General features: G+C 34.1%; 1 protein-coding gene across 1 annotated transcript; it reads left to right on the plus strand.

Annotated features, from left to right (window-relative positions):
- Positions 1 to 3,182: 3,182 nt before the first annotated feature.
- On the plus strand, positions 3,183 to 15,515 carry LOC127806542 (protein arginine N-methyltransferase PRMT10). Its single transcript, XM_052343905.1, has 8 exons — positions 3,183 to 3,467; positions 4,753 to 4,945; positions 5,071 to 5,176; positions 9,139 to 9,328; positions 12,655 to 12,840; positions 12,947 to 13,030; positions 13,530 to 13,737; positions 15,206 to 15,515. The coding sequence occupies exons 1-7, from the start codon at positions 3,261 to 3,263 to the stop codon at positions 13,704 to 13,706; spliced, it is 1,143 nt and encodes a 380-aa protein (XP_052199865.1). The 5' UTR covers positions 3,183 to 3,260; the 3' UTR covers positions 13,707 to 13,737; positions 15,206 to 15,515.
- The last annotated feature ends 641 nt before the right edge of the window (positions 15,516 to 16,156 follow it).

Here is a 16,156-nt window from a genome sequence, read left to right on the forward strand (position 1 = left end):
AATCGTATCCATGAGTACTCTATTAAAAGGATTTGACTATTGATAAGCATAAGGCAAGAAAATTACCTTTGGAAGTACTTATCTCTAGATTTAAGTTTGGTTTTATATTTTTATAATTTAAACATGTTATGATCTCATTTACAAAATTAGATCAATTTAATATTTAAATTTTTTGAAAAAATAGATTAATTTCATACTCATCGTTAGTCAATTATTTGTTTGACTAACGATGATTAATAGGTTAATGATTAAATGATGATAGATATTAAAGTGTGACTATTTTTGAAACTTCAAATACTAATTAACTAATTTAAAAAATTATAAATTAACTATTGGTGTATAATATGGGGACCAAATTAGACTTTTTGCCAAATAAAAACATAACATAGGGTCCCTATCATGCCTTGATTGAACTTGTTATGGCCTGTCATATTAGAGCCTTTTTTTTTTGCTAGTTTCATTAATTATCATCCTAGACATGCCTTAATTGAACCCAGCTTTGTCACACCCTAATTAAAATGGGAAATTGAGACTCCTATAATGAATTTAATCAATAATGGGATGGGGATGGGATACTTATACGCCTATAACACCTATTAGTTATTTCATTTTGATACCCGTTGTTGGATTTTGCATAAGAGTTTAACATAGTTTTTCCCATGTTGGTTTAGTTATTTTAATAAATACTATTGTAATTTATTTTTTAATATTCTAGTCTCTATAGTTCAGTCCAGGAAGAAGACGTTTTTATTTAAAGATCATAAGAATTTAAAATATTAGAAATGAGGATAAATTACAATTGGTACGCTTGACTTTTGAAAATAACAAAAGCATCTCTTGACTTTTGACGATTTATAATATTTTGACGTCGCTTAGTAATTTGTAGTTATTTTTTAAAACTATAAAAAAATCTCTATTTTTTTCTCTTTTCTTTATCTCTTTAGAATTAACATTTTCGCTTTTCTATATTTTCTCAAACGACAAGAGAGGCAACCCTCTTCCCTTCCAATATCTTTACCTCTTTTTCCTTTTTTACAACAATTTTTATCATCAAACGCATTATGTTCAAGTTCAACTATGTTCGAATATCACTCGACCATGGTTGAACTTTAGAAGTTGGGATGAGAGAGAGCGACATCATTTATTCATGGTCAAAACCTTACAAAATTAAATTTCTATAAAAAGCATTAATCTTGAAAATAATTATTTTATTTTCTCAGAGAGAACAGGGAAAGAAGGATATCTTTATATATAATGAATTTTACAATCTCAACAAGTGGAATTTATAAACTCACTTGTTGCACACGGGCATACACACAGATTTTATAAAAGATTTTCTAACCAAGTCTCTTTATTGGAGATTTTTTGCAAAAAATAAAATATTTTATTTTTGTTGAGTATTACTCTAATTTTCACATTCCCCAATGACTATTCTTGCAAAAATGTGCAATAATGGTGAAGTGCTTGTCTTTCTCCCATAATCTCAACCTCTACGATTAACTATTTAAGATTTTATTATTTCAACGAGTAAGAGAGTTTCTTTGTAACTTATTTGACCGGAGTACTACTATTTATTTAAATCTTCAGTTTAAATGACACTTTTTTATTAGATAATAAAAATATATCTTTTCATTGTTCAATAAAAAATGTATCACCTATTTCCAATTTAAATAAATATTATGATTCATTTGATTATGGCAAAGAGAAATAATAAAGAAAAAAAAAGAAAAAATAAAATAATAGCGTCTTACAAACCTATTATAAGAGTTTTAAAACCCCTATAAGTAAGAGAAAGAGAGAAATAGTTGGTCAATACTTTAATCACAACTTTTGTTGAGATAAATGATGAAATAGAGATATATATATATATATAAAAAGATATATAATGAAACCAAAAAAAAAACAGATATAGACAGAAGATAGGAACTGGAAGGTAGAGAAAGAGCCAAGAGAATGAGTCAAGGGCAAAACGGTAAATTTATATGATTTGTTAATGAAGAGGGAGGTTTTTGTTATTTTTAAAAATATAAATGTAATAATTGTATTTTTGCTAAACTTGAAAGTGCGTAGAGTGTAATTTACCTTAAAAACAAGTTTGTAAATATAATCCAAACGACTACTATATTTGGTGGTTGTGCAGTGATAAGCCAAACAAATATATATTTTTAAATAAAAACATATATATGAATCTAGCAAAAAGTATTTATTGTCAGTTTTTGCAATGTTTGGTCAAAATTAAAAATACCTTTTTGTTTTATATAGTAAAAGTAAAGGCGTAGCAACTCTTCGGCTGTGACAAAAAAAAGTTTTTTGTCATTATAAAATATTAACTAAATATATATTTTGTTTTATGTAATTGTATATATTTTTTCATTTAGACGTTGGAATTTGTTATTATTTTAATTATATCTTTTAATTATATAATTTTAAATTAATTACACACATTACCACAATTAATCTAATAAGTGTAACGCACGCATGTTAAAATATCCAAATTATATTTTATGCACATGTAAATCGATCATCATCTATGCTACATATTCTTTTTTCAGTAGCTAGAAATGAGGTAAGTGTAGACCGTTGAGAAGTAATAGGCAAAGACGACATGTGTAGGTCATCGTCTATCAAAGAAGATGAAAGGCAAAGTTGTTTCTTCGTCTTTTGTCTTCTTAAATTGATGACGGCCTGCACCTACTACCTTCGCTTATCACTTCTCTACGGCCTACACCTGTCTCATATCAAACCATTGAAAAAAAAAGTTATGACAGAGATAATTAGTTTACACGCACGTAAAGAGTAATTTGTGTATTTTAGCGCAATTACAATTAATTGTGGCGAGGTGAATAATTGACTTAAAATTATATAATTTAGGTGTGTGATTAAAATAATAAAAAAATTAACTATCTAAATAAAAAAATATACAAATACAAAAATAAAATATATATTTGGCTAAAAATTATTCCCATCAACATTATCTACATGCACAATAATGAGACTCCTGCCTTGCATCGCGACGAAGAAGGTACATTCCCCGTAAAACACATCCAAGTTGCACGGTAGTGCCGTGCCCCTCGACACGCGCGGTTCTGCTCTCCTATAAACCACTTTAGAGATATTTTGTTGCTTTCTTTACCATAAACATGGGCTCCACATGCATCCATGTATATGAATGATCGCTGCCCTAAAATGGAGCCGTTTCTCGCACTCATCAGTCTCCGAGCAGTCACGGTTTCTCTCTGTTCTACTTCTACCAACGCAGGATGGGAAGCTCCGCCAACCGCGTCGCCGGCAACCGCGCCTCCTCAAGCAATGGAGGCGCCGCCGCCATCGACAAGGGCGTCGACTACGCTAACTATTTCTGCACCTACGCTTTTCTCTACCACCAGAAAGAGATGCTCTGCGACCGTGTTCGCATGGACGCTTACTACAACGCCGTTTTTGAGAATAAACATCACTTCAACGGAAAGGTAGATGCAACTCTATTTAGGGATGTTGATACTCCTCTATTGTCTTGTCATCGTTTGTGAGCAGTGAAAGCTCATTCAAGTTATTTAATTTTAGATCACCTATTGCTAGAAAATTTCTAATTTTCAAGTTAATTCTGCATGGTTTCTTGCATTAGCTCATGCCTTCTGCGTGGTTTATTTAGTATCAGAAGAAAGTCTGTTAATACATGGTCTGATATACTTCCATGTCTGGTTCAAATGTTTTTGAATTTTTTTATGGGAACGAACAATGGTGAATTGAAGTTTGTAAAGGGAACAAGAAGGACAAATTATGTCAAGCCCTTTTATTGATGCACCTCTGGAAAAAAAAAATCACTTTGGACCTGTTGACATATGTCAAATGCTAGGAATGAAAGCAGTATCAATTGCTTATTTATCGTACAATGCCCAAAAGCTGGAGAAAAGAAGTCACCAACTCTCAATATTGTTAATTTGAGAGAATTTCTGGGACAGCCCTTTCATCGGCACTTGTAAGTAAAGCTAGAACTGGCAAAAAGTGAAAGAAAACATTAAATGAGCTAGTTCTACTTCTACAAGTAAATTGCACGAAAAGAATTAAGTAGGGTGGAGAAATCACGATACAAGTGGCCTAAATGACAGAATGTGGTCAGTTTCTGAATTGGTCCTAGCAAAACCTGAATAATCTTGCATCCATATTTCCAATTAGACGACCATATTTAACTTAATTTGGAGTTTGCAGAGCTAGGCATCTGTGTTATGCCACTTAATAAGTGAATTTGCATAACTGTTAGTTGGTGTGCAGACATAGGGTCTAGTGACTTAGTTTGGTGTTTGAATGAGATGTAATGTTATTCTAGTCAGGCAGTTGAAGTATTTACTGTTTGATTTAAGGAAAATTCCCTTAGATGTGTAATTAACTTGTGCATCCAAGGAAGGGAAAAAGAAACCTGTAATTAACTTGAAGGATATTTTTGAATGAGAATATCAACCATCCTATTTCATTTTGTTATAGACTTATGTTATTGAACTAACTAATATCTAAATTGACTTAAAAATTGGAGCCTTCTGAACGCAGGGAATTAATGGACTTATATATGTTTTTGATGGACCTAGATGCACTTAAGTTGCAAAACCTATGTGCGATAAATAAGCATACATGTGCTTGAGCACTCCATAGGGCTCACCAAGATATATGATTGTCCTTCATATTGGTGAATATGTGATGAAACTATATGTAAGAAATACGTTAATATGTGTTTGAGACTAAATTGGTGTGTATGTGAAGACTGTACTGGATGTGGGAACTGGGAGTGGCATTCTTGCAATCTGGGCAGGACAAGCTGGTGCTAGAAAGGTGTATGCAGTGGAAGCGACAAAGATGTCAGAACATGCACGCGAGCTTGTGAAGGCAAACAAACTTCAAGATGTCGTTGAAGTGATTGAGGGTTCAATAGAAGATATTATTCTACCAGAGAAAGGTTACAGCTTGTAATTTTCAACACCTGACTCTCCCTCACTAGCATATTAATATGCTAATTTCTTTTTTGATTTCATGCAACTCCTGTAGCTTTTACTCTAAACATTGAGATTGATGGATGTGCAGTTGATGTTATTATCTCTGAATGGATGGGATATTTCCTTCTGCGTGAATCTATGTTTGATTCTGTTATTTGCGCGCGTGACCGCTGGCTAAAGCCAACTGGGGTTATGTAAGTGCTTCTACAATACAACCTGATACTTTGCATGCTTTTCATGGTTTTATTTGCTTGGTCTTAGTTTTGTTTGTCTGAATGATCATTCCTCTTCTATGTCATTTTCATTCTTCTTGGATTTTGTACAATGAGTTAAGACTGCCTTACGTAGATCAAACTTCCTTTGAATTGAGATATGTGCTTCCTAAATGAAAACATCCTTTTGAGCTGGGATGCTTTTTATTTTTCAGACACACTATGGAGTTCCTTAGGAATAAAGAGGCTAGATCTCATAAATTTTATTGGTACATGTCAAAATTCACACAGAGGACCACTCTGTTTTTAAAGGCCTTTGCCTATATGCCTTTGAGCTTTCATATATGAGAAGGTCTGAACTTGTTACCTCTAGAAGATATAGCTATGGAAATTTGGCAGGTTTGAAATGGGTTTTGCTCATCCCTACCAAGTAGCAGCTGCTATTAGAAAAATGTCTTCCTATAGTTCTCAAACCACATTGGGTTATACCCAGCCATCCTGTTCTGTGAATGGTTGAACACCCTTATCCTTTCCTGATCTGCCCTAAGTTAAATTGGTGTGGGTTGAGCAGGTTAGATAAGCTACACTTGCACAATACTTGAAATTTAAAAGGCAATGCTAAAATTTGAAATATAAAACTACATGTGTTAAAGATTAGGAGCACTAGGAATGCAAATCTCTCACACTCTTAGTTGAAATAAAAACCAACAACATAAATAAGAAACTGAAATGCAAGAACAGAATTTAAATGAGATAGAAGCAACCAAACCACACAAGTAAACAAGCGCAAGTTATCCTGGTTCGGATTGCTTGAAAGCAACCCCACATCCAGCCTCTTCGATCCAAGAGCAATCCATTAGAATGAATGAAATCAGTACACAAGAGTCCCTCTCACACATACACACGAGTACAGTCAATCTTGGAGATTACAAAGTCTATCTTTCTTCTAGCTTTTCTCTCACACACTGCACTTGCACACCAGAATGAATGATTGCCCCCAAACGGCTGCCCTATGTCTTCTATTTATAGACATTATGGGCGGATGTTACAAAGGAAATAAAAGACTACACATTTCCTATTATAACCCCCATACATAAGTACATAACTATACTAAGAATTATCTGCCGCTTGATACTGTGGACTTCACTGGTTTCTTCTAGGGCTTAAACTCGATGCAAACAACAACATGATGTATAATGTTAAACTAAATCAATAACTTATAGTGATATTGTAATAGGGGTTATCATTGTTAAAGTATATATAATTGGAGAGTTATGGCAGGGTAACCTAAATAGTACCTGCGCCAATCTGTATTTAGGTTATTAGTAATTTTCCATAACTCGCTTTTAAATTGATTATATAAATCTCATAATCTTTCTCATTAGGCACCAGGCAAGGGTGAGAGTAGGAGCATGGCCCAGGCTTTTTTTGGTCCAAATGTCATTCCTCATAGAATACATGCAATTGGTTGATGAACTCTGAGTGAGTGTGCTAAGTTTGTACTGTCAACTTGTGTGTTGAGAAGGTGTGGCCATCCTACTTCACGTATCTGTTAATGAAGAAATTGCAGAGGGATTTTTATTTTATGGATTGAGGTTAACTTGAAGTATTATGGGTTGGTGTTGTCTCTGTTAGAACAAGAAGGTTTAGGTTAGGGAGTTGAAAATTTTCAATCATGCCATGTTATGTGGTGAGTGGTGATGGAGATCTGATTGCGATAGGGAGAAGTGCTCTGTGGTATTAAATTCATGGAGGGGCATTCCATCTAGTTCGAAGGAATTTGAAACTTCATTCATTTTTAAGGTTGGAAATAGCTTAAGCTTCTAGGTCTATGTGTTGTATGGTAACTTGAGATGGAAGGAGGCTTCACAGCATTAGTTTGAGTTATATGGCTCAAAAGGGCAGCAGTTGGTCATTATCACAGATGCACCGTCTGTGGCTTGTTTAGGGCATTAGTTCAGGAATCTACATGAACAGGAAATTAAGGAGTTCAAAGAGTTGCTGGAATCGTATATCCTTTACCTTTTTCAGGTGGAGGAGGAGATTCTTTAGATGAATCATAGGTGCTTGCAGTGTTTTGTTGGTGAAATCATTTTATGAGACTTTTGATGAGTCAAAATGAGATTTCGTTTTCTTGGAACGGATAATGTATCCAGAGGTGCCATTCTTTGTGTGGATGCCCATGGTAAGATCTTGACAATTGGGAACTTACAAGAACATTTCTTGTTAATTGGCGGTCCTTGGAAGTAGACACTGAGGGAGTTGACTAATCTCTTTATCACTCGAGTGTTACTGCATTTTGGTCTCTCATATGTAACCAATGAAGGACGGGTTAGGTGTTTCCTTGGCAGTGAATTATTTGATTTTGTCTGGGTGAGGAGCTTCTATTGCCAAAAGGTAGCAAATAGCTTTATGCTTTGTGTTTGATTTTTAATGTAGAATGTCCCTGAATGTCTTTCCAAGATAGTGAATTTCCTTTGTTTGGGCTTAAGAGTTGAATCCTGTTGTTTTGTATTGCTAGCTTTCTGAAGTCAAGGGGCATTCTATGAACTATTTTCAGAATCTGTTGGGGATATTGATTGATTATTTTTGTTGTAAATAGGAATTTAGGTTTTTGTGGTGATACACCCTGGTGCCTCTTCCATGGTTTTCTTTCTTTAAAAAGAATGGAAGTCAGAGTAAAAGCATGGGGTGGTTATGATTGGAGGCAACATATTTCCAAGAGCAATCAATTTGGATAGGATTTGTTTTTCCCCCTATTTGTTTTTTTTTCTCTTCTGAAAGTTATAAGGAGGGTTAATTGAAAAAAGGATCCTCAAGGGGCTGTATTGAATAATCTGAACTATGTCAAGCAGAGAAATATTGTGAAGTTGCTGCCGAAGCACCTTTGCTGGTATGAGTAGGTGAGAACCAAAAAATATGATATGACAAACTTGATTCAGAACCGCCTAGGTGAGATATGTTGATGGAGATGAGCCTTACTGATAAAAAAAATTGAGATGGGGATGGGAGTTTTTGACTGAGTATCCATGGTCCATGGACAGCAGACCAGTAATATTTGGCCATGAACTGAATGTGACAAGCAAACCTGTAGCTGCAGAATTCGGGGGGGGGGGGGGGGGGGGTGTAGTCAAAATTAGGTATGAGGATCTATTAGGAAGTGTTGAGTTTTGCATTGAGTATTTTTGTAGAAGGATAGAAGTAATCAGGAGAACTCTCAAGTGATTGGAAGCGGCTAAATAAACTAAGTTAGGAAGAGGCTATCTTATGTTGTATATACGAGGGGTAGTTTAGACTTTGTGTAGTCTAACTTTAAAACTTTGTAATATCCACCCAAATCCTCTATAAATAGAAGGCTTAGGCAGGCATTCGTGATCACTTGATCATTCATTCTATATACGAGTATTGTTCTGAAAACTGAGAGAAAAGGCTGATTAGAGATTCTTTGTAATCTGGTTTGAGCAGTGTACTCGTGTGGTAGATGTGAGGGTTTCTTGTACCGATTCAATTTGGATTTCTAGTGGATTGCTCTTGGATCGAAGAGGCTGGATGTAGGATTGCTCACAGCAATCTGAACCAGGATAATTCTTGTCTCTTGTGTGGTTTGGTTGTCTCTTTCCCTATTTCCATTCTTGCTTTAAATTCTGCTTTTACATTCTGTTGATTGATTTGAATTGGGGTGAGGATGTGTTTTATATTTGGCTGAGATTAGAGTGGTCCTAGAGCTCCTAATCATAACAGGAAGATTTGTCGGTAATAGTGTTGGATGTGTATTTATATGTACAAAGAATCCAGAACATGATAAAACCTTAAGGCTAACAAGCCTCCTGCAGAGCTTGTGTGAATGATAGGTTTTAATAATTAGGAAGGTGGATTACTTTAAATATTCTTTTCTTAAATATGATTTTTGCCTTGGTGGTTGACCAAGGAGCTTTATTTTGCAGGTACCCAAGCCATGCTCGCATGTGGTTGGCACCTATGAGGTCAGGATTGGGAGATCAAAAAATGAGCGACTTTGAAGGAGATATGGATGACTGGTTTTGTTTTCTGGATGAGACTAAGGCTTATTATGGTGTGGATATGAGTGTTCTAACGAAGCCTTTCTCTGAAGAGCAGGACAAATACTATCTACAGGTGAGTGCCACATTTCATTAGGCTCCAAGTCTAAAATCTCTAATGTAAGTATTGACCGTGGCAGCATTCCTTTTGACAATGTGCTATAGATTGTTAGTTTCTTTTTCTCTATGCTAGTGTGTTACTGTGTTTGGCTGCATTTAGGTGGATTGTAATTATAAAATTTCTAATGTAATTATTGATCATTATAGTGTTCTCTTCTAGTAATGCTCTATGGGTTTGTAGTTTCTTGTTCTTGTCATATTTCAGCAATGAAATGGATATGAATTTGTCAGACACTACTGCCATATTAGTTATATATACCACATCCCTTGTTTTATGTTTGCCTATTATCATGATTGAGACATTTTGGGTTTCTAACTTTGATTTATTTCAGGTATTATTTGGTGTTTCAGTATTGCAAAGGACAGTTAATTGTGGCCTTTTTTTTGTCTGAATTCCTTGGATTTAGTAGGGTCCAATGAATCTATAGTTCCAGCATAGTTAAAAATTTGACTTGTTTCTTTTTCACATTTATATCATGGATTTATGCCTATACCGGACAATGTCTGTTTAAGCAGTTTGCATGCTTCTAAAGCCTGCTACTGTCAGCCCCATTGATGCAGGTGCTTTGGGGGACGGAGATGTGGTTGCACTACGGATCTAATCTTGGCATTATTTCTTTATCTACTATGTGAGATATAATTAGTTATTTTTATTTTGCTGATGAGTTTGGAGAATATAATTGTGGTTAAACTTGCTGGTTGTCAAATTCTGAACACTAAATCCTTCTCCGTCTTATGCTTTAACTGGTTGCACCTTAGTAATGATTGCAAACCAATCTCTTCAGGATACCAGCCCTTCATTTCCGTTTCCCTAACATTTTGTACTGTTAATTTTTCTTTTGGTAAGTTACTTTTATATTTGTTTGTCGGATTTGATCATCATAATCTATACTGATATTTTAGTCTCATATTTGTGGCAGGATACCACATATTTAGAGGTTCTTGATTTTTTATTAACTAACCATCAAATAAAGTCTTCCCCCCCAATGAGCAGAAAAGGTCTTCCAATTGTTTGGTTCTTTCTAAGTATCTTCTAGCATTAGGGTTTGTGAATTATAAACAAAGTTTGTTGATGGAGGCATCTAGCTGGGTCAGGGAACAATATGTGTTAAGAGGATTGTACATTATCTATATAACTTTTAAATTCTTTGTTTTTTGGTTTTATTTTTTATGCTTAGATATTCAATGAGTTGATAAATTCACATGATTTTGAAGTTATTCTCTCCATTCTGACTCACTTGTGAGGCTTTGCCTTTTGCTTTCAAACCAAGGCACATCAATGTTATCATATTGTATATACTTATTAAAAAGTTCATTTTACCATTCCCTTCTCCAATTGTTGGCTGATTTTATAACTGAAGTTCTTCCTGTGCTTATCCCCTATATTTTCTTATCAACACTATATTTTGTTAATGGTATTTTTGTGTTTGTTCATTTTGGAAGTTGATATGGCCATAAATAGAAATGAATGGCGAGGTAGAATTCATGTAGCCAAGTCCATCTAGTGGGATTAAGGCTCAATATGTTGTTAATTTTTAAAATTGAGCTAAGGAAATATGAGACATCAATATATAGATCTAAACTCTTGATGATCATATTGTTTCCACATAAGAAAAGAAAAGAAATTGCATTGTGAACTTTTAATCCTGATTATCTACTTTGTATTATGCTAATTGTTGGATGAGTGCAGGGGCGGAGCCAGGATTTTGATTTAGTGGGGCAAATTTAAATACAAAAAATAATTTCAAAAATAAGATAATAATGATAATATTAAAATGTAAAAACTTTTTGAAATATTGTTCTTTACGGCTTTTCATACTAGAAATTACAATTGTTCAAGAAAGTTATCTTGATTATGAATCTTTAGACTCGTCATGACCACGAAAGGCTAGTATTTGTCGTAGAAAAAGTTGAACTCAATCAATTGATGCATTCAGATGAATTTGATAATCACACAGTGTTTATTCTAACTGCCTGAAGAAAACTGTCTCAATATTTTGCTCTTGATTCATTAAGCCTTCACAGTTGTTTCGAACTTAATTGTGTGCACTATTGGCATCTCCAACATAAACTTAAAGTCTATCATTTTTTTTTTTTTTAAATTTCTAAACCCTTCTTTCACAAAAAAATCATCACCTCCTTGTTCCCCATTATTTGTTTTAAAAAGATAATAATATAAGTAAAATGCGACATTTTTGCTTATACTATATTCCAACCAATCACCAAATTCATTAAACTAAGTTGGAATGAATCGTCTTGATTTCGAGGTTGACATAGACCTCTTTGCAAGTAGACTCTTCTAATTTGATCTCGAAAATTAATATTATAATCTATTATTGTAGTTCTTAGCCCGAGATCCATAGAAAGTTGTGCAATATCAATTTGCTCAATACTTGCTTTGTTAACTTATTCATTTTCTTCAATATAAATTTCATCCATGCTTTCTTTACTTCACAATTTTCTTCAATACTTGCTTTCTTTGCATCATCATTGTAAAAAAATAAAATTATGAGCAAATTGTAAAAAATGTTGTGATGGTTACTATTGGGCCATTATGTACTTGCTTTTTTCAATACTTACTTTTTTTATTTCTAATAGTAAGTATAATATAACTTTCTTTATTTCAAGTAGTAAATCATTGTAAAAAATATTTTTTTTAAAAAAAATTCTGCGTGGCTTCTAGTTCTACGACTTGTTAGAATGCATGATAGCTGTGGCACACAAACACACTGCACTTCCTGTTTATGTATCTGACATGTATTCAATACATGCTTGTCTTAACATGTCAAAATATGTGTTGGACACATCATTTGTGTATCTGATAGCCTATACTTGAAATTGGATTTACTTCAAAAGTCGAAAGGGAATACTTTATGAATACTGGATGTTGGTTAATATTTTTGAATTTTTAAATATCATTGGGTTATGGTTTGCTTGACCTATAAATTTATCTATTTCTGATTCTTAATTGGTATTGTATTTTTGGGTGTCTTTTGGATATTATTTTTATAAAATTGACTAATTAAAATTTAAAAGATAACATTTTTTTAGCTGCATCCACCATCCACACCGTGTATAAGTATCTTCTTTTTTCTTTTTCTTTCCTTACATCTCTTGTCTGTATCTACATGCATATGTGAATTAATGCTTCTTAGCATGGTTCTACTTGGATTTTACCTGCTAAAAGTGGTAGCTATTTAAAGTTACTTCTATGTAATTTATGTATCAATTGTTTCTTCTTACTGTCCCATCCCCTAAGACAGTGCTGTTAAATTGTTTTAGACAGCATTGTGGAACAACCTCCATCCTAATCAAGTTATAGGAACTGCTTCCATTATAAAGGAGATTGATTGTTTAACAGCTACAGTGAATGACATCCTTAATGTTAGAGCTAGCGTTTTATCATCAATCTCTGCAAAGGAAACAAAGCTCTGTGGTTTTGCCGGGTGGTTTGATGTCCATTTCCGGGTAAGTTGATCTTTAGTATTTCTGTTTGTTCTGGCATGGACTAAATCTCAAGCAACTATGAACTAATTTGAATACTAACTTATAACCCCTGTTTATATGCCTCAAGGGAAGTAAGGAGAATCCAGCAGAACAGGAAATTGAATTGACCACTGCTCCCAGTGAAGATTACGGCACACATTGGGGCCAGCAGGTTTGTGTTGTACAATAATTGTTGCAGACGGATACAATAATCTAGATGGGGTTTGATGAAGTTTTTTAGAGTTTGTAAAGTTGAATTTCTACACTAGAACCTTTTGTGCCTATCATCTGTGGTAACATATAATTAGTAACATTCTGCCATTTGTACATCGCTCATTCTGCCAGTAGCACGACCAAAAGGGTTAATATGGTAAGATCTGCTACTGCTATTAATTTCACACAGTTTACGTGATATGGCATAGGCTTGAGTTTTTGTAGAATGGCTAATCAGCCTTTTGTGATGCTTGCAAACATGTTGGTTACTTATTACCGCTAAAAACTATAAATATGATTCTTCTCAATGGTTATGAGCTCACAGCTACTACCCCGTACAAATGTCAGATGTTGAAAGGCTGTTCCTACTTTTGCTTATCTTGTGGCACTGATATCTCGCATGTTTTTTCAATTAATATGTTTTGTTTCTGATTGTTTCCGTCTTGTGTTAAATGCAGGTGTTTCTTTTGCATCCTCCTGTATGCCTCAGTGAAGGTGATGATCTGAATGTTAATTTTTCAATGGAGCGATCCAGAGAAAATCATCGGTTGATGGAGGTTGAGCTTAGTTGTGAGATTAAAAAGTCTTCTGGCACGCTGCTTCCCCCATTCAGAAAAAAGTTTTACATTGAATGATAAAGAAATAGATGCCACTAGCATTATACTAGTAAGTCCTTTTAGCACCTTTTGTTATCACATAACATATGCCTAGAGGGCCATGGTGCTGCTATTTGCTCACAAATTTTCCTGGATTTGCCATTATTTTTGTTGTGGTACTCTTCAAGCTAAATTTATTTTAAGCTTCCAAAGTATAGTCATCATAACCGAACTAGTGATTGAACTGGTCGAGGCGTTAGTTAGTGGTTCTACCCAAGTTCACCTGGACACATAACAACAACAATCACAAGCCTTAACCCTGCTAGATGGAGTCACTTACATGACTTCTAGATCTCCAACCATCTGTGTCAATGGCATTTTGTGTAGCTGAATCCATATATCCGAGCCGACCTCACCTACTGGGAGTTTGATATGTTGTTGTAATATTAGAGCATCATAATTCAGTGTAGCATTATGTGCATAACATTTTATAATGTAAAACTTTGCAATGAATTTTTCTTAAAAGATTGATATCTCATGGTATAGACCTAATAGTATGATACGTTGCCTATCCAAAAAGAATATTAACTTTATAAAATGTTGTAATGTAAAATATATAGCACATATATATTCTTGTATAATATAGTATTATTGTAAAGAAGTCAGTGTAAACATATAGACTTATAGTTTATACTCTTATTAATTTTACAACATATTAAGTTAATTAGGCAAGGGTATTGGTGCCAAACCGAGGCTGTGAGAAGAATGATCAATAGGAGAAGAAGGAAGAGATGAGGATAAGAAGAAGAAATCTGAAGAGAAGGGGAAAAAAGAAGAAAAAGAGAAGGGAGAGAGACGTAGAAGTGACAGAGAAGTGGAGAAGAGGGCAAAATCAGAATTTTTTGTATGTTCAATATCAATCAATTTTGTTCATACTCTTGCCTTTTCATCTATTTGTACGGGAAAATCAACGTAATCCTACTACAATTATACTACTCAAAATACAAAATATTGAAAAATGAAATACGAACCTATTCTTAAATTTCTCTTGGTTTGTACTGGTGGTTTTGTCCATTGGGAAACGTTTCCTCCTTTCCTTCTCCCAGAATGCTTCTATCTTCCTTATCCCTATTGGATACAATCGTCTTTTTATCTCTATCCTATGGGATCATATCCCACAAGGGACTACGTATGTATACTGTAAATGCTGCTGTAATATTAGATGTTCCAATATCATTTTAACGTTCTTGAATTTCACAGCAAAAGGATTCATCCATGGTCTAGTTTGTAATTGCAGTACTAATAACTGGATAGTGTAATTTCTAGGATGGAAGATTGTAAGAATTGCTTTGCTTTGGATGCCTAAAATGTTGGAATGCATATAGTGAGAGGGTGTACTTTACTAAAGCTTGGGGTTTAGTGTGTATTTTCCTAAACCCTAATCAATTTTTCCTTTCTTAAGCATTCAATTCTTAGTCGACTTGGTTAATTAATGCACATGATTTCATGTATCTAATTAAGTCTTTGCTTTATTTTAGGGCTTTGCTTTTTGGCGAAAGCGTGCTGACTGCAATGCACCTCAGTTTTCATAACTGAGCGCGTCTGCCTCAAATTTTGAGCCGTTTTGCATCTTGGTTGTTTTCTTCTTCCTAAACATGAAGCAAGATACTGTTCTTGTTAAGAATTCTGATTTCAAGGTGTTGTGATAGTAGATAGGCTGCTTGTCTTCCTTGTAGTTCCTTTCTCATAAGCAATGACAAAGGCCATGACTATAAGTTTAATGTGTAAACACAATATATTATCAATTGCAGCAATTGTCTGCCCAAATGAACCTTTTTTTACAAGAGATTCCCTTCAATACAAAAACCATAAAATTGGTTCTGTTTTTAGTAGCCGAGACAATGACTCTTCCCTAGAAAAGGAAGAGAGAGAAAGCAAAAGGACATGTGGTTGTTATCACAGCTTGTAATGTCTTTGTTGCAGGTACCTTTTGTTAAATTTAAGTTTGCTTCCAAGCAACACATTACATCACAGGCAGCTTGGCATTGCCAATATGGTGATACAATTGAGCTTCAAAGCAAAAATATCCATATCTATATAAAGATATGAGCAAGATATTATTTGTAGAGTAAAATACGTCGTAGACCTTTGAGGTTTAATAGAAGTGCATAGATGACTCTTCACTTTTAAAAATTACATTATTTCTATTCTTCAGAGGTTGTTTTAAAGTGCTTTTTGTCATTATAATTTCTGACATTTTATATACTCGCATAAATTTTGTATCCTTTATTTAATGAAGAGGGATAAGTGTAATATCTTAAGACCTGGGGATATATTGTAATTTAATGAAACTTTATTAGTGCTGAGTGTAACTTTCTTTATTATATGTTGCTTTAGACATTGTCCAAGAGATTAGAGTGGGGCATGGTGCCAAACCAACATGTATTTAAGATTAATGCTAAAGGAAACTCTTGCATATTTATTCATTC

The sequence above is a fragment of the Diospyros lotus genome, chromosome 7 (genome assembly GCF_014633365.1).
Source record: "Diospyros lotus cultivar Yz01 chromosome 7, ASM1463336v1, whole genome shotgun sequence".
Lineage (NCBI taxonomy): Eukaryota > Viridiplantae > Streptophyta > Magnoliopsida > Ericales > Ebenaceae > Diospyros > Diospyros lotus.